This window comes from Dendropsophus ebraccatus, chromosome 4 (assembly GCF_027789765.1).
Source record: "Dendropsophus ebraccatus isolate aDenEbr1 chromosome 4, aDenEbr1.pat, whole genome shotgun sequence".
Lineage (NCBI taxonomy): Eukaryota > Metazoa > Chordata > Amphibia > Anura > Hylidae > Dendropsophus > Dendropsophus ebraccatus.
The window spans coordinates 141,696,875-141,716,778 of NC_091457.1; the positions used below are offsets into that span (position 1 = coordinate 141,696,875).

Here is a 19,904-nt window from a genome sequence, read left to right on the forward strand (position 1 = left end):
AAGCATGCACTGGTCGTCCTAACCCATTGTGCAGGTTTTGATTAGCGGTGGCTGCAGAAGTTGCATGCAGCCCTAGGGAGTCCTGAAAAACATGGATACAACCATAGGCCTTATCCATGTTTTCTTGGAGTCTCTAGGGCTGCATGCAACTTTTGCTGCCACCGCTAATCAAATACCACTGGCTTGGGTTAGGACGACCAGTGCATGCTTGAAGTTTGCTTATTCTTGGGACTAATATGGTTAAATGTCCTCTGCCCAAAAAAAATATTCAAGACCGTGGAGCCCCAAATGCACATTTTTAGCTGGAGAGCCGTCTGTCCCTCCTCATAGACGGTTAATGGAAGCATCTGAGAGCGCCCATTTTTCATAATTTATGTGAAGGACAGTGAAGATAAAAGCAGGATATGAGCATTTGGCTTTTTAGGTGAAAACAAGATATTCCCTCTAAACAAAGTATTACATGGAAGAAATGTAATGAGGAAATGCTCAGTCCTGACTACTTAGCCAAGCGTCATTCTATGAATAAATCAGCACATAATAATGGCGTCTCAGTACACTGAAGTGATACAAAACATTACAGCCATCATCTGCTTCACACCTCAGTATGCCGTTGTGCTTAAAGCTCTCCCGAAGTCCCATCTCTACCGCCACGTGCGCCAAAGACCAGTTGGGGTGTGATCGCAGACAGTCTGTAAGCAGCTGAATGGTGTCCATGCGGAGACCCTGTCTGGAGCTCTCGTAGAATGGACGCAGTTTGGTCGCATATTCCTGGAACTGATGAAAAGCTTCTTCCTCCGAATCCAACTGAAATAGACTAAAACGACATATGGAAATCATCAGTAAATACGTAAAACGAAGACAGGACAAGAATCCATGTGTCGTTCCCCGTGACCAGCTGCTGCGGGGATATACAGCCAATCACTGAAGGAATGGGAGCCCTGGATCTTCTGGGCAGATTAGGGGTTTACCCAGTGACCAATGGGGATCCAGTTGAAGAGACACAAAAAACAAAAATTTTCCATTCATGGCTGCTTTCGTCCAAAAACAGCGCCACACTTGTCCACAGGTTGTGTTTAGTATTGCAGTGAACCCCATGCACTTTAATGGAGATACAAAGACAGACATGGCCAATGGTTAGGTGTGACACCCACAAACTATGTAAAGAAATGTACAAAGTTATGGATAGGGGATAAGTGTCAGAGCTTGAGGATGGGAACCCAAGTGTTTGTCTTCTTCAGAGCTTCAAGGTGTCACTCTATTGATTGTCTAAAGAGATGCCCAGTTCTCTACTTGTCTACCTCCACATATACTACTCACTACTCCATTTGTCCGACTGTGATTGCTGACACTTACTTGCTGTGGATAGGGGAAAAGTGATTTAAAAGGGGTTATCCAGGTCAATTTCTTCAGGTCCTCAATTTGTGTATGATTTTTGTAGCTCACCCCCACTGAAGTGAATGGAGCTGAATTGTAACACCGCACACAACCTGAAGACAGGGGTAGGTCTGTTTTTTCTAATCATGGACAACACCTTTAAGCTGGAATATACCTGTAATGATTTTAATTTAACAGAAAAGAAGATTACATAATGGTGCAGCAATTCTTCTCTGGCACCAACTCTATCACATCCATGTGCTCCAACAGGACATTACATTCACACATTACGGGAAGTTGTCCGTGCTTACGGATCCGTGCGCACTGACAATTTTAGAGCCCATTGCTTTCCAATGGGCTATTCAGACGTTCCGTGATTTCACAGATCCGTGATCCGTTGCGTTTAAAAATAGGACGTCATAACTTGGAACGGAAGCACGGAACAGATTCTCCATAGAAATCAATGAGAGCCATGTTTTTCACGGATGTGGTGTAATCAATGTAATTTAAAATGCCATAAAACCCATCCATGAAAAAAAACGGACACGGAAGCAAAACGGACTGTTTTGCAAGGATCAAGGAGGTAGCTAGCGGACCACAATCACGAACAATCACTGAACGTGTGGGTCCTATTACACGGGCTGACTATGGCCAGATCATTTTAGTAAAAGAGCGACAATCTGCTAGATTGGCGTTCGTTTACTGGACCTATTAGATGGCCCCATAATTGAGCAGTAAGGGCTACACAGACATCTTTAGTGATGCCCATGCAGCCCTTGCCCAAACACATAACACCCTACCTCTCTCTGCTCTCGGTCTTCTCTCCTGTGCTCTGCAGCTTCCAAGTCTCGGCGGCAGCAGCGTCTGAGCAGCCCAATCACAGGTCGGTACCACAGTCACCCATGCATCAATATTACAAATAGCAATGCGCGGTTGGCGCCCGACGATTTTAGGTCCAAGTTTTTAAAAATTATCAGCCGATGATCGTTGTCATTGGCTGATCGCTGTCTCTATTACACAAAACGATAACCGGCCAAATTGGCCCAATGCGTCCGAATATCGCTCAGTGTAATAGGGCGCATAGACTGGGGCTGTCTCAGAAGGGAAACCCTATTATTAACCAAGACATTGAAATTTAGAGGGACATACCCAAATAGTGAAACCTGATGACGCTCATATTTATTAGATCTCCTACTCTTGAAAAAATGTCTCCCACAAGTGAAGACAAAGACATCGCTGTCATTTTTGTATCCTCTAAACTTATCTAACGCTGCCCTAACCTGTCCTCCAATAACCCAGCTGGCCCAAAGTCAAGTCCCAAGGAATGTGTCTTCCAAGCCCAGTCTGTCTGCTAGTAAACAAGCTGCCCGCCCGCACGTAATAAGGCTTAACTATATTATGAGATTATTGAACTCTAATATACTCAATCGCTACAAGTAATAGGGCCTTAAAGGGGTAGTGCGGCGCTAAGAAATTATTCACAAAATAACACACATTACAAAGTTATACAACTTTGTAATGTATGTTATGTATGTGAATGGCCCCCTTCCCCGTGTTCCCGACCCCCGCCCGTGGACCCGGAAGTGTAGTGCACAGTTATGCTCAGCCAATCGCGGCTGAGCACAGTTATGACGCGGCAGAGGGGGGCCGGCATGAGGGACAGCAGGAGCGGTTCGGCCGGCCTCCCGAAGATTACATCACTGTTAGAAGACGGCGGTCGACACAAATCAGGTATGTATAGTGCATCACACTTCCCGGTCCACGGGTGGGGGTTGGGGAAGGGGACCATTCACATACATAACATACATTACAAAGTTGTATAACTTTGTAATGTGTGTTATTTTGTGAATAATTTCTTTGCGCCGCACTACCGCACTAAGGGTCCTATTAAACCAAGCGATTTTTTTTCTCTCATTAATGCTAAACGATCACAAAAGATCCTATTCATACATCACTTCATACATTTCCCTGTATCCCATTGTAGTCAATGGGAGCAAGCATTTTTAAAAGGGTACTCCAGCGACATTTTTTTTAAAACCAAGTGGTGTCCGAAATTGTCAAAGATTTGTAATTTACTTCTATTAAAAAAAAAATCTCCAGTCTTACAGTATCAGCTGCTGTATGTTCTGCAGGAAGTGGTGTATTCTTTCCAGTCTGACACAGTGCTCTCTGCTGCCACCTCTGTCCATGTCAGGAACTGTCCAGAGCAGTAGCAAGTTCCCATAAAAAACCTCTCCTGCGGTTCTCCCCATACCCATTGCTAATTTATTTTCTGCTTCAATCAGGAAGATGATAAATAAATTCATCTGGTCTTCTAAGCGTCCGAGAATAGCAAACCGCTTCCTCATACAACCAAAGCAATGGGGATCTGCTAGATCGTCGCTCCTTTACTGGGCCTATTACACGGTCCGATAATTGTTTAACAAGGGCTGCATGGACATTGTTACCGATGTCCTTGCAGCCCTTGTTTAAACTACATACATTACCTATCCACACTCCAGGGCTGCTTCTGCGTTCCGCTTTTCCACAGGTCTCGCGCGTTCTAGCTTCAGAGTAGCCTGTCAGCTGACAGGCCGCTCAGCCAATCACAGGCCGGGGCCGCCGCGGCCTGTGATTGGCCGGGCGGCCTGTCAGTTGACAGGCCACTCTGAAGCCAGAGCGAGCAGGACCCAGGGAGAACACCAGAGGAGCAGCCCTGGAACGTGGATAGGTAATGTATATCGTCAGTCGCCGGCCGCGCACCGCTATTACACATAGCGGTGCGTGGTCGGCGCCCGACGAAAATAGGTCAGACCCTATATCAACGATCAGCCGATGATCATTGTCATCGGCTGATCGTTGTATTTATCACAGAGAGCGATAATCTGCCGAATCGGGCCGATTCGGCCGATTATTGTTCCATGCAATAGTACCCTTATCCTCTTCTCTCAAAATTTCCTCCTCCCATACTATCCTATTATCATATATCCGCTCACATTTACTAAATATTTGCAAACACCCTAAATTCCATGAGCCCCCTACTTGGTTCGAGGAAATTTTGACACAAGTCAACTATCCAACCAAAACCATCTCACTTCTTTATAAAAAAAAAAATTGATTCTTCCTCATCGTACGACTGCTCCTCCATTCATAAAGTTTTGGGAGAAAGATTTGAATAAAACCTTCACTAAAGATGAAATTCAGTCAGTATTCCTAGCAACCTACAAGTCCTCCAGATGCGTAAAAACACAAGAAAACGGATATAAAATTACATCCAGATGGTATATAACACCAGAAGTGTCTGCCCATTATAACTCACAGAAAGATGCAACTTGTTGGCGCTGCAAATCAGCCCATGGCTCCTTCTTACACATGTGGTGGTCCAATAATATACAAATGGTGGAGCAATATCTTCTGGACACCTTCTGTCAGCTGCCCGTCTATTAGCACCTACAATGTGGATTCATACAGAAGTGCCTTCGCTAAACACGAGGGAGATTTATCAAACATGGTGTAAAGTGAAACTGGCTCAGTTGCCCCTAGCAACCAATCAGATTCCACCTTTCATTTTCCAAAGAGTCTGTGAGGAATGAAAGGTGGAATCTGATTGGTTGCTAGGGGCAACTGAGCCAGTTTCACTTTACACCATGTTTGATAAATCTCCTCCATGGCTCTTAAAGGTAGACCAAATATTCAGACCTCATTGGGAATCCAACACCCGATACAAATTCTTGAATATTTGGTCGCCTTGGATCTCTTACCGAGAATCTATACTCCCAAGGTTACCTTAATCATACTAATCTCTAAATCTTCATTTCCCGACTTTATCTATATATTGCCCCAATATATAATAAAATATTACACCGATATTCACGAAATGTATTCCTAACATATACCGATCTGTTCTGTATTCATTTCCTTTACCTGTTCTGTTTGTCAATTACAAAAGTTGTTATTTATCCTTTCTACTAAGGATTTTCATATAGTTCAACACTATATATAGTACAACACTGTTTTCTCTGTACGAAAATATTGTGTGATGTGACATGTTATATTGATTAGATGTACACCATTCTTAATGTACAGAATTAATGCGAGTACAGTTATAACAAAAAAAACCTTTAATAAAATATCTTTAAAAAAAAAACTCTCTTTCCAGACTGGAATGAAAACACCACTTCCTGCAGGACATACGGCAGCTGATAAGGAGATTTTTTATATAAGTTAATTATAAATCTCTGGCATTTTCTGGCACCCGTTGATTTGAAAGAATTTTTTTCTTTCCGCTGGACTACCCCCTTAGAGGGGTTTTTGACAAAGAAATTGGTTGAGAAATTGGTTGAGAAATTGGTCCATAAACCTGCAGCTGTGTGAACACGCACTTAGTGAACTGTTCTAAAAAAAAAAAAAAAAAAAAAAAAAGTTGTGTATACACTCACCGAAAAGCATTCTGTGGACTGAGTGGGTTGACTAAGAGACATTCCCACAATTTTGCCGTCTTGCTCTTGTAAAGCAACACCCGACCATTTTCCTTGATCCGATAGCAGCCGACATAGTCCACTAGTGGCACCTCCCTCACCCGATAAGGATTGGTAAAAAGGTTGCTCACGGCGCTCACAGTATTGAATATTTTTCCAAAAAAGTCCATGGAAGTCGCTGGAAAACAAATTTTCAGAAGTAAATGTGGTGAATGTTTGATAGACAAAGAAGGGGAACCCCCAATCTCCTGTCTGAACATGGGTGACAAATTCCAAGGCCATGTTCACACCTGAAAGTAAACTATGTTTGTGGTATATGTCGTATACTAACATATCCAGTCTTATCCCCACAGCGGATTGCAAGGGCTGAATGTAGTCTATAGGGCTGCTCCCACGGCACGGCGCCGGCACAGGGAAGCCACTGCCATGGTCCTTTTTTTTTGAACCGCGGCCCAGTTCCTGCATACGGCGCCCTTCTATTCCCGGGCACTGGTCAGGGGTGAAGCACTGGAGGTGGGCCGGGCCGGGCCGCCCCCAATGGGAGGAAACTCCCGCCCCTCTATGATGCGGCTCCATCAGAATCAATGAAATAGAACAGTTCTGACGTGGGAACCGGGCCGCGGTTCAAAAAATAAAACCCTGCCGCGTGCAAAGCCTAAAGCGAATGTACTGATGGTACTGTCTTTTCTTTTTTTTTTTTTTTGCAGAAATCAATAGTCCAGGCAATTTTAAGAGACTTTGTATTTGGGTTTATTAGGCCAATATGCCAATTATCTGCATTCAAAAAGACTTTCCCCAGTTCCCCCCCCCCTCCTCTCTCTCATGCACTGCTCATTATGAGGAAATCTCGACACTTTTATATCAGTCGGGCCCTGTGTAACCTATGAAGAGGGGAGGGGGAGGGAAATTAGTCGACAGCAGAGAGCAGAGAACAAAGGATTACACAGTGGTAGCTGTGTGAAAGCCGTATTCAGAGGTCAGAGACGTCAGTTCTGACTTCAGAGGAGATAGAATGGTGATATAGCTGTAAATTAACTCTTTTTTGTCCTGTTTTGGTGCCTCCACCCCTCCCCACTCCATAGAGAACAATGAAGACAGGGGGAGGGAGCTTCAAACTGCTTTTTCATGATAAAAATGCCTTTTTCGGCTAATAAACCCAATTACAAAGTTTCTTAAAATCGCCTGTAGTAAAAAATGTAAACGACAGTGACACTTTAAGTATATGCAGAGCTCACATGTGTCGTGTGTTAAAGGGATTGTTGTTACGTATAATCTTGCTCAGTGTGGTATCCAAAAAATAAATGAACTTGTGTCTCACCAATCCCCCGCCAGTGCTGGTCTGCGCCACTGGTGCTGCCAAGGAGGGTGGAAAACGCCACTTCTCCTTGGCCACTCTATATAGATACAGACACAGGGCAAATCTTTGGTCTTGCTGGGAAAAACGTCAGCTCTGACTATGGCAAATCATCATACAACTACGAGGTGTGAATATGGCTCAATGAGAGGAGCTGATCTTTCCCAGCTTGTTACGGTATTTGAGCCAGGTGCACATTCGCTACTCAAACGCCGGGCCCTATGGCCATCCCTGAGCCAATGGCGTTCCAGGTAACAGAAAGGGGCACTGTAGAGGTCCACAATAGGGGAACAATGTACTTGGGACCAGCTGGGGGTGTGGCTAACATTTTAGAAGGGCGGGGCATAAGTATGACTATTTAACATCCCTACATCAGCTCAGGAGATGCTACGGTACGTACATATCGCCACCATATCTATTATTTGAGCCCTACTTATATTAAATTGTACCGTATTTAATACCAAGGACTGTTTGATGTAGAAATTGTAATAATAATAATCACACTATATAATATATATACCCCATATATGTATCACAGCCCCCCCCCTGGAGCTCTCCTGCTGTTGCTAAACTATCTGGCTGTCAGGGAATGCTGGGAGTTGTAGTTTTGCAACAGCTGTAGAGCCACAGGTCAGGGCATGATGGGAGTTGTAGTTCTGCTTCAGGTTGATAATATTTAGTATATAGAACTGCATTATATAACAATATAACAGAGTTGCCCTCATAGATAGTAACACTCATAACCGTGCATGGAAGGACCTGGTATCAGGGACCATGTGATGCTGTAATAGCCATCAGCACTCACCTGCCCTCCGGCTGTCACACGCTTCCGCACTGGCAAGATTTTGACAGGTAGGAGAAATCTTAACCAATCGTGGCTCGCCTACGGTAACGGTTAACCAATCAGCGCTCTAAGAAGGCGGGACTTTCCGGGAGGCCGGCCAATAGGTAGAGAGATTACCGTAGTCAGGGATATAGCGACAATACAGTAGTCCACTCGTAGCGGGTAATGTCTGGAAAGAGCTGGGCAGCCATATTGGCATATTAGTAGGAAGCGGGGTATCAGCAGCCATCTTGTGGAAGACGTAGAGAGGACGACGGGCGCCATCTTTACTGTGGGAAAACTGACCCATTTCCAGATATAGGAATGGAAGGGATAATGGCGCACTTATTTTTAACCATACAGATGAATATAAGTGTATATAGATGAGCTATAATACAAATAACATACAATAATGTTATTGGTCTATGTGATTCCCAATGTGAGTCTCTTAAGGTGCTGCTAAACTACAACTCCCACCCTGTGGCTGTCAGGGCATGCTGGGAGTTGTAGTTTTATAACACCTATGCTTGTTAGCTAATATATATCCAAAATCCACAAAGAAACAACAGTAAGTGGAATCTCCCTAAAGGAAATTGTGTGGACAAAGTGTATGTGAACATCTCTTAAAGGGGTATTGCCATGATCAAAAAGTTATCCCCTGTCAGTGGGATTGGAGGTTATTAGCGGGTCAGGGGACATATCGGACCTTCTAACCCCCATTACGATGATGCGCTTATTGGTGGTAACCAGTAAGGCGCTCACACTTATGCTGGTGTAAGAAGTTACACAGTTATGACAGATTGCACCAGATATTTTTGGCTTTGCCACAAGACACACAAGCCCCTCTTTATTTTTTGTCTTTGTCTTTAAAGAGGTTATCCAGCTCTACAAAAACATGGCCACTTTCTTTCAGAGACAGCACGACTCTTGTCTCCAGCTCAGGTGCAAATAAGCTCCATTCACTTCAATGGAACTGAGCAGCAAAACCCCGCCCAAGCTGGAGACAAGAGTGGGCCTGTCTCTGGAAGAAAGTGGCCATTTTTTTGTAGCGCTGGATAACCCCTTTAATATTATTATATTTAGTGCACCACAGAGCACTATAACTGGAGATGAAACAGAACTTCCCTGTAATATCAAGATAATGTACAAATGTGGGAAATACTTAAAACATAAGCTTGATTGTATATATAGGACAAAGAAGAAAAAAAACACTGTATTAAATGGTGTCATCAGGGGAGAATATTAGAGAAAATGTAAAGCAACAAGCAGTCATGCTCAACCCAAGCAGTTTTATAACATTGGATGTTTACACTCAGTTAGGCGCATGCATGCTTATGGTAAAGACCATCCCCTTTATTACATAGCAGGGTTACACTAGCTATGTTTTGCCAGGGGTAGGGGGTAGTATGTTGTGCACATCCCGACCACATATACCACTGCCACCAGGCAGATACTCACTGTTGTTCTAATACTGCTCAATTTGAGCATGACTGCTTGATGCTTTACAGTTTCTCCAATAGTGGCTAGGAGTAATGTACACAGACAGATTATTGAAGCCAAAGCCAGGAATGGAGGAGAGATCCCAGACTTTCCTTTATGTTCTGTTCTCTGTTTTTAGTCAGTTTCTGACTTTGGTTTCAATGATCTGTCAGGTAAATCCGTGTGCAATAGGACAAGAGTTTGCAAACAGCCACATTTGCTTTTAGGTTTCCCCTTCCATGCACAATGCAGTTTTTGGCTATATGGCTTTTGCAGGTGGAGGCATGGATAATAATAATAATTTATTTGTATAGCGCAAACAGGATTCAATGGGAGTCACCAGTACAAGCTCTTCAACGCAAAACCAAGGTGAGTCGTAAAAAAAAAAAAATGTTTGTAGTAACATGGGATGCTGCGCTATATGTACAGAGACCCTGTGATGGTCCGGCTCTATGACCTGCACAGCAGAACCTATGTGTACCACCCTGTGGTAGTAGGAGTGTGTTAGCTATGTCTCCATGACATGGTTATTCACGAGCAGTTGTATTGCATCTTATCATAGCAAAACGACAGCTTTTTGCTGTAGGTCCAGTAATATAAAAATGTACGAGGTACAAGTAAACTCATACATGCATCGAGGTGAATAAGGTGATCACATTACAAAGTGCCCTATATTTACTGCTTCCCCGAGACATGTCCATTAATTTCAATGGATGGAACATACTGCACTACTGACTGCATTTGGTCCCTGTAAGAATAGATTGTGTATTTTGTGACTCTATCTCTCATACGAGTAAATGCCACTTGTGACTTGCAACATGACCCCATTCACTTGTATGAGTAACGGAGATGTGGGACACGGTGGTTCCTGTACGCAGCATATGTAGGGCTGTATTCAGCATATGTAGGGCACTGAACATACAGTGGGGAAAATAAGTATTTGATACTCTGACAATTTTGCAGGTTTTCCAGCCTACAAAGAATGGAGAGGTGTGTACTTTGTATAGTAGGTACACTTCATACACTTCACCTGGGAGAGACAGAATCTATAATATTAGTTCCAGGAAATCACATTGTATGACTTTTAAATAATTATTTAGCATTTTATTGCATTATTAAGTGTTTGATACAATAGAAAAACATAACTTCATATTTGGTCTAGAAGTTACAGAGGTCAGACGTTTCCTGTAGTTCTTCACCAGGTTCTTCATCAGGGATTGTGTCCTACTCCTCCATACAGATCTTCTCCAGATCTTAACCCATCCAGCCTCCCCTCAATACGGTGCAGCAGTCATCCTGTCCCCTTTGCAGAAAGGAACCCCCAAAGTATGATGTATCCATCCCCGTGCTTCATGGTTAGGACTGTGTTCTTGGGGTTGTACTCATCCTTCTTGTTCCTCCAAACATGGCGAGTGATGTTGATACCAAAAAATTCTATTTTTATTAACATATAACCACCTGACTTTCTCTCATGCCTCCTCTGGATCATCTAGATGGTGATTGGCGAACTTAAATTGGGCCTAGACATATGCTTATGTGAGCAGAGGGACTTTGCGTGCCCTGCAGGACTTTAATCCATGGGGTAGTGTGCTGTAGTTCTGGGCTGATTCCTGACATTTTTCAGAATCATCCCATGAGGCGAGATCTGGCATAGAGCCCCAGATCGAGGAAGATTGGCCATCATCTTGTGTTTCTCCCCTTTTCTAATGATTGCCCCAACAGTTGTTGCCTTCCAACCAAGCTGCTTGCCTGTTGTTCTGTAGCCCATCCCAGCCTTGTGCAGGTTTATCTTTTGTCACTGGTGTCCTTAGACATCTCTTTGTTCTTGGCCATGGTGGAGAGGTTGGAGTGTGATTCATTGAGTGTGTAGACAGTTTAATACATTATATATAATACATAATACATTATTTAATACAAGTGATGACTGCAGAGTAGAAGGAGCTTCTTAAAGAAAAACAACTCTGTGAGAAGCAGAGTTCTTGCTGGTTGGTAGATGATCAAATACTTATTTCATGCAATGTAATGCAAATTAATCATTTAAAAATCATACAATGTGGTTGTCTGGAATTTTTTTTAAATAAAACTTACAGACCTCTCCATTCTTTGTAGGTGGAAAAACTTCAGCAGTGTACCAAATACTTATTTTAACCACTGTATATGAATATACTGCACACTAGTGTACTGTGCACCTATCTGTTCCCATGCTGGCCTGTCTTTTTAATAACTCCCAGCACTGAACTCATAACCAGAAAGACGTCTCTAGACGTAGAGGATGCCCCCTTGTCATGGTTACAGGCCTAGGTGTATAAAGACCACCAGAAGGATCTCTGTACTGTCCATTCATATATTTGTACATTGTAATCAGATCACCCCAAGACGTCTTTTTTTCTATACTGAATAGCCCCACGCTAACACACTCATTTCCCTAATAACCTTTTTCGCCCTCCTCTGCACCCGCTCCGGTCCTTCTTATATACCAGTGCCCAAACCTGTACACAGTATTCCATGTGTGGTCTGACCAGTGATTTGTTCAGAGGTAACACTATGTTCTCATCTTTAGCATTTCAGCCTCTTTTATTGCATCCCATTATTTTATTAGCTGCTGCCTGGCACTGATCAATAAAGTTGAGTTTACTGTCCTCCAATACCCCCAAGTCCCTTTCAGAAGCAGTGTTACCCAATGTTTTATTATTTAGCACATAACTGCACTTATTATTTCTACAGCCCAAATGCATAACCTTACATTTATCCACATTAAACGCCATTTGCCATTTATCTGCCCAAGCCTCCAGCTTCTCCATTATTCTCTGTAATATGATATTATCATCCTCTGTGGTGATTAATTTACCCAATTTAGTGTCGTCTGCATATATGGGGATTCTACTCTGTAGCCCCTCTACAAGGTCATTAATAAATAAATTGAAAAGGAGTGGACCCAATACTGACCCTTGCGGTACCCCACTAGTAACTGTGACCCAATCAGAGCATGTTCCATCAACTACAAAACTGGGCAAGGTACTGTAATTATGTAAATATGAAGTCACTCATGGGTAAAAAAAATAACATCACAGAAAAAGAGACTGATAAATAAGAAGTATCATGAAAAAATACACACAAAGAAAATAGAATGGCAGCGAATATAACAGGAGATAGACACTGAAATAAAGTTCTTATAGAAACAAGAGAAAACATAATAGAAAAAAATATATATATAATAAGTTGTGTTGAAAGGACTTTTCTAACTGTTCATGTTCTCCAAACCTGAACGTTTGGCATTTGACTTCTAGTGGCTGGAGACGTTGGATGCCACCCAAGGTTTGCCAGGAAAACATGGATACAGCCATAGGCCGTAAGCAGTATCCATGTTTTCCAGGACTTCCTAGGGCTGCATCCAATGTCGGACTGGCCCAACAGAGGACTGGAGGATCCTCCGGTGGGCCCCTCAGCTTTAGCACCTGCAATAACATTGACTGACATGTTGTTTCTTACTGGTTCTTCGTTGGTGGGCCCCTTATGATCATTTCCTCTGGTGGGCCCCAGGTACCCAAGTCCGACACTGGCTGCATCCAACTTCTTCAGCCACCGACAGTCAAATGCTGCACGTTCGGGTTTGGAGAACACTAATAATAAGATGAAAAAAACATGACATCCAAACTTTTTAAGATACAGTGGCTGGCACTAGTATAAAGTCCGTAGGAGAAGGGAAATGTAGCAGGAAGTGGAACGTGAAAAAAAAAATAATATATATATATATATATATATATATATATATACAAAAAAATATGTATAGATGTGGTGCTCACCCCTTATTCAGGCTGTAAATATATCATGATACAAGTAGAAAAAAAGAGATGATCGGGGGGCACTCACCATAAAATTCTTCTTTATTTATTTCATTTCATTAAAAACTCCGTGCAGCAGGGACCAAGGATGCCAGCACCATGTTGGTTACAGGGGGTGTGACAGCTGTTTCACACGTGATTCGTGCTTCTACAGACGCGTCTGTATTCATATAGTAGTATGTAGTATTCATATCATTAAGATATACACAAAACTCTTAGCACATGTGGATATAAATACACCTGAATAAATAAGTGTAAGCACATATGCCAACAAACTGCAAAGTAGAGCTCTCCTGCCACAGCGAAAAGTGATGTCAGGAGACTAGAGATGAGCGAACTGGGTTCGGGTTCGAGTCCATCCAAACCCGAGCAATCGGTATTTGATTAGTTGCGGCTGCTGAACTTGGATAAAGCGGTAAGGTTGTCTGGAAAACATGGATACAGCCAATCTCCTGTAGAGATGAGCGAACCTCGAGCATGCTCGAGTCCATCTGAACCCGAACTTCGGCATTTGATTAGCGGTGGCTGCTGAAGTTGGATAAAGCCCTAAGGTTGTCTGGAAAACATGGATACAGCCAATAACTATATCCATGTTTTCCACATAGCCTTAGGGCTTTATCCAACTTCAGCAGCCACCGCTAATCAAATGCCGAAAGTTCGGGTTCGGATGGACTCGAGCATGCTTGAGGTTTGCTCATCTCTACAGGAGACCCATTCCTCCAGCTAGAGGCCCCCAAGCTTAACACCCGTGCGTTAGAGACCCCCTGCCAAATCTTTCTCAAACCAAACACACTGAAGGTCAGTTTTTCTGCTGGACGCATGCGGTTTGAGAGCATAAAGAACAGTGTGACGGATCCATAACTGATACAAAGCCTTCTATTATAGAATGTGTATCCAAAATGTTTTATTAGTTTCTGTCGCTTTGCGTTTTTCTTTTGCTGTGCTGTTCTGTCCGACTAAAAACTCTATACTTTAGACAGAAACGCCATGTGAAACCTGCCATAGGGTGCCTTTAAACAGAGAGATTTATCTGGCAGATTTTCGAAGCCAAAGCCGGGAATGGATTTGAAAAGAGGAGAAATTACCTTTCCTTTCCTTTATTACCTGTTCTCTGTTTATAGTCTGTTCCTAGCTTTGGCTTCAATAATCTGTCAGATAAATCTGTCTGTGTAAAGGGAGCCTATTACACTGAATGATTATCAGCCTCACTTGACCGATTACTGACCTTTCAGGCCAATGACTGCTTAGTGTTATGCTGCGTTTACACAAAGCGATAATCTTTGAATCTTTGAAAGACTGTTTACACGAAGCGATCTGCAAATTTTTAACGAACGACGATTTGAAAGATGAAAATGAACGATTTCTCGCTCGTCGCTTGATCGTTTGTTGTGTTTACACGGAACGATAATTGCTCAAATGCGATCGTTATTGTGAAAATTTGAACGATAATCGTTCCGTGTAAACGCAGCACAAGGGTCCATTTACACAGAAAGATTATCTGACAGATTATCTGCCAAAGATTTGAAGCCAAAGCCAGGAATGGATTTGAAAAGAGGAAAAATCTCAGGCTTTCCTTTATGACCTCTATTTAGTCTGTTTCTGGCTTTGGCTTCAAATCTTTGGCAGATAATCTTTCAGATAATCTTTCTGTGTAAATGGACCCTTAGGCTATTTTCACATAACGTATATTTTCATAAAATCACGGCCGTTGTACAACAGCCATGATTATTATGGATATATACGTTACATAGCTGTCTATGGGATCCCAGCTGGAGCGTATACACATCGGATACGCTCCAGCCGGGATCCCTCGCGGCGCCGCAAACAACTGACATGTCTGTTTTCTGCGGCCCCTATTCATTGAATAGCGGCTGCAGAAACCCATGTCAGTGCACACTATGAAGCGAGCGGATCCAGCCGCTCGCTCTATAGCGTGCAGTGGAAAGTTCTGATGCGGGCGCGCATGGATGCACCCACATCAGAACTCAGCGGCGCTAAAGATCATCCGGGATGATCATTTCAGAGACCGGCTGTTCCGTAAACGGCCGGTACAATACGCTGTGGGAACATAGCCTAATAGCGCATGGTAAAAGGCAATGATCAGCCAACATGCAAGATGACAGCTGATCATGTCTTTTAACATGTTTAAAACATCAGTGTGAGTCTGCAGTGCGTCGCTCTGTGTAATAGGAGCTGCAGCAACAGACCGCCGATGACTTTTCCTCAATTCAGTGTAAATTACTGTAGGCATTTTTATCTCTGGAATTCTATTCCTTGCATTTTTTCTTAATACAAGTCATGTGATTCCAGATTTTCTATTAAACAATTGGGGTGCGCATGGCGTACTTCGGGAAAAAGGTGCAGATTGGGTGTGCACAAAGATCAGCAACTTGATGGGGTGGAGGCGATTTATCATCAGGTGTAAATAATAAATAATAAAAAAAAATAAATGTAAATAATAAAATAGTTGATTGTGAACAATTATTATAAATAATGGTAAAATAAATCTACGCCAGCTCCAGAGGTCGTGTGGTTTTCTGCGCCCGCCATATATCTGCTGATGCACTTGTATGCCTGTCTCGATAAATTCCCTCATTGCTTTTTTTTTCTATTTATACAGATGGAGGGAAAATTCCAACGTTTCTGTAAAAAAAAAAAAGAAAACGTACAAACACATAACTGCGACTTAACAAAAATGCTGAAACATTGAAAAACACCATAATACAAAACTTCCTGTGCGTATGAAGCATTTTTCCCCAATAAGGCGAGGTATATTGCTGTTAGGTTAGTTAGGGGAAAGATCAGAAGTAATGTGAGAAAATCTTACTTTACTGAAAGAGTAGTAGATGCTTGGAACAAACTTCCAGCAGATGTGGTTGGTAAATCTACAATAACAGACTTTAAACACGTCTGGGATAAACATACATCTATCCTAAGATGATAAGAAGGGTAATAGTAAAAGGGCAGACTCGATGGACCCAGTGGTCTTTTTCTGCCGACAATCTTCTATGTTTATATGCTTCTAAAAGCTGAACAGATCTTACATCATTCTGTTCAGCTGTTCTCCTAATATGCAGGAGAATAGGATTCTTGCCACATCCCTCTACTTCCCCCAGCTGCTGATTGACAGGTGACTGCCTATACACAGAATGTATAGATAACTGCCAATCAGCAGCTGATGGGCGGAGTTTTTCTGCTTCTCATGAATATCCAGGACTACTGAGCTCATGCACACAATGGAGAGGACTGTTTATTGCCCATGTTATTCAGAAGGATATCTCTGGATCAGCTGCACAGAACAATGTAAGTAATACATCATTCTGTTCAGCTTCTCTGTCACTAGTTTATGCTACCCTGAGATAGGACAGCATAAACCTACTGACAGAGTCTCATTATTATCCAGCAAAAATCTTTTTTTTTTTTTTCCATCAACTGGTGTCAGAAAGTTATATAGATTTGTAATTTACTTGTATTAAAAAATCTCAAGTCTTCCCATACTTATCAGCTGCTGTATGTCCTGCAGAAAGTGTTTCTTTCTTCTCATTCTGACACAGTGCTCTCTGCTGCCACCTCTGTCTCTGACAGGAACTGTCCAGAGCAGGAGAGGTTTTCTAAGGGTATTTGCTGGTGCTCTGTATCAGAGTGAAAAGAATAGACCATTTCCTACAGGACATAAAGCAGCTGATAAGTATGGGAAGACTTGAGATTTTTTAAATAGAAGTAAATTACAAATCTATATCACTTTCTGAAACCAGTTGATTTGAAAGAAAATGATTTTCGCTGGAAAACCCCTTTAAGTAGAAACATTGTAAAATATAAGCCGGCCTACACAACAAGGGTCTCTGCTTCCATGGAAACAGGAAACATGGAAAAATTGGATGTGAACATACCCCTAGTCACCTTCTAGCAACCTTAGCAGAAAAAGGCCAATGAATATAGTAATTTTAGTATTATAGCCTGTTCTAAATGAGTCCATTGTAGATCCAGGACACGGCCATGCTCCCATATACAGTCAGCAGCCAGACTTTTAAGTGACGTTGCCCCTTTAAATCCCAGCCAGGCATGCGAATGACATCAGCGCTCCCATCATGTGACAGCCGTTGGCTCCTCCTCGGCGATGACGTCAGTGCATGACTGTGTTTTTATGAATGAAAGGAATCTGTGAGTGAGTAATTCCAGGAAACTGTAACATTACAACTCAGCAGATCTGAGCGCTCCCTCCGCCAGGCACACGGCCGCTCCAGGGACCTCCAGGCCCCGCGCCCCTCAGCACAGCAGGTAAGTGGGCTCCGGCACCCCATGTGCCGCCCTACCACGCCGCAGGGTGGGGGCTTATACCAAAGATGGTGCGGCAGGCGCTAGGGCTGTGTTTACACGGTACATCCGGGATCGGCCGTGCTCTGCAACCTGTTGTTAGGCGCTGCTGGGAGTTGTAGTCCCCGTTTAGGAGGGAAGTGGTGCTTTTGGTGCTATATTCTGTTAGTAAACAGTGAGTGCTGGGGAGCCTCTTCCTATAGGGGGCTAGCACTTCCTATAACTTATTTACTATAGTCCATAGTCCAATTGCAGGTGCCTATGACAGTTCTGCCTGGATAGTAGATCTACAGAGATCAGCGATCGCCATGCTGCGTGACGCTATACACCTACGACAGGTAGGCACGCACGACGGTGACGGATACTGATCATTGTGTAACATGGATCAGCGGAGGGAGGGATGGTCCTGGCCCTGGCTGTGTTTTCCTTTGCTGATTGCTCCCAGATGAAGTCATGTTGTTAGCGTTGTCTTCCGGAGAGGAGCGAGAGTGTGTGTAACATTCCTTACGTAACATTCCTGTTTTTTTTTTTTCTTCTTCTTCTTCTTCTCTTTCCTTGGGTGTTGCCTGTATCTTATTGTAAGTAACACGCAGGAGGCGTGGAAGGAGAGGTCTGAGCAGTCTCAGAATGGGCAAGGAGAAAGTTACGAGAGGTTCGCGGACGCCGTATGGGAAGAAGGGGGTCACATTCTTATTCCTGGATTTGGTTTCCTAAAATGGGAACGATCGGAGCTGAGGAATACCGGGAATGAGGGGAAAGTTGACTGAGTATTCCCGTGATCCAATCAGGAGTGTTTCCCAACCTGCGGCTATTGCAAAACTACAACTCCGCTGTCAGGGCATGCTGGGAGTTGTAGTTTTGCAACAGATAACCAAGGGTCGGAATATATTATTGTAAACGTTCTCTAATCCAAGGTTTTTTTTAACCTTTTCCACGCCGCAGACCCCCTTTAAGAGCCCTTTCTATTGTTTACATCTTCCAATACCAAAATATTGACAAATATAGAACACACTATTTACAAATATAAAAGACTATTGTGAACGTCGGAGCCCCTTGAAGAAAGCGAGAAATTGTATTCGGGTGAAATCTACAGACGCCTTAAAGGAACGCTAATGTTAGAAACACTTTCTTATTTTGCACAGAGCGATGACTGGCATGTGACACCTTGTGACCAATAACACAACACCACGTGGTGGCCGTGTCACAACAATGAGCTGCTGACCTCTACTCTGCATAGCAGAAGATGACATTTGCCAGTCACGGGGACACGTGGGGACTCGGGTGTCTTGGTGGGTGGATTGTGAGGGTCTGGAGGTGTGTGGGGGAGGGGTGGGGGCAGTATTTCTGAAATGGCCACACATGTGGGTTGTTGCCAAACAATGATGTCAGGGCTGGATAAACATCCAACAGGAGATCATACAATGGCAGGCTATGCATAATTCAAGGGGTTATCCAGCGCTACAAAAACATGGCTACTTTTCCCCCTACTGTTGTCTCCAGTTCAGGTGCAGTTTGCAATTCAGCTCCATTTACTTCAATGGAACTGAGTTTCAACCCCCCCCCCCCCCCCAAACTGGAGACAACAGTAGGGGGAAGTGGCCATGTTTTTGTAGCGCCCGATAACTCCTTTAACCTCAGAGACAGGTGGAAATCCTTAGTATCTTAGAAGTTGACCAAGTGACCCAACAGTTGAGATGAGCGAACCTTGAGCAGCCATAGGTTGTATCCATGTTCTCCATGGCGCCACAGTTGGCTGAAGAAGTTGGATGCAACTCGAGGGAGTCTTGGAAAACATGGATACAACCTAGGGCTGCTCACGGTCTGCTTATCTCTACCCAGCAGTACAATAGCCAGCGACTATGACAAATTTCCACAATCAGCAGGAGGTTACCTTGTGTCGATTGGGGTTCAAGGGCCAAAGACCAATAAGCGCACCCTGATGACCTTTGTATCATCGCCAACAACGCCTGGCATGGACCAAGATAGGAGGTCAATAGACCTTGACACGTTGCAGTTCGTCTGTTTCTATTTGGAACCATATGGATGGCCAGAGTCACATCTGGCGTCAACAGCATATAGCCATATCCGAGCGGTACACTGTTGGGGTTCGGCAGGCTGGTGATGTCATGGTCTGGGGTAATGTTTTTCTGGCATATAATAGAACTGTTAGTCATTCTACCACAATCTTTGAATGGTGAATGCTGTAGGGACTTGTTAGCTGACCCTCTTCACGGGCATCTTCAGGAGGTCTTCACCCACCA

General features: G+C 43.4%; 2 protein-coding genes across 7 annotated transcripts in view; one reads left to right on the top strand and one right to left on the bottom strand.

The window, feature by feature from the left end:
- Positions 1-8,227, bottom strand: part of PLA2G6 (phospholipase A2 group VI) — a 34,360-nt gene extending 26,133 nt beyond the window's left edge. For 2 of the 3 annotated variants that reach the window (XM_069967234.1, XM_069967232.1), the window contains exons 1-3: positions 7,991-8,227; positions 5,793-6,009; positions 599-814 (exon numbers count right to left, since the gene is read on the bottom strand). In XM_069967234.1, coding sequence (XP_069823335.1) covers positions 599-814; positions 5,793-6,001 — 425 coding nt within the window. In that variant the 5' untranslated portion in view covers positions 6,002-6,009; positions 7,991-8,227. Of the gene's footprint in view, positions 1-598; positions 815-5,792; positions 6,010-7,149; positions 7,171-7,990 lie in introns of those variants that run through there. The other variant, XM_069967233.1, reaches the window with a different exon arrangement.
- A 1,606-nt stretch (positions 8,228-9,833) lies between these two features.
- The window catches only part of MAFF (MAF bZIP transcription factor F), a 31,890-nt gene continuing 21,819 nt past the window's right edge, over positions 9,834-19,904 (top strand). For 2 of the 4 annotated variants that reach the window (XM_069967236.1, XM_069967240.1), the window contains exon 1: positions 17,458-17,607. The gene's annotated coding sequence lies outside the window, so the exon portion shown is untranslated. Of the gene's footprint in view, positions 9,857-17,456; positions 17,608-19,904 lie in introns of those variants that run through there. The other 2 variants (XM_069967237.1, XM_069967238.1) reach the window with 2 other exon arrangements.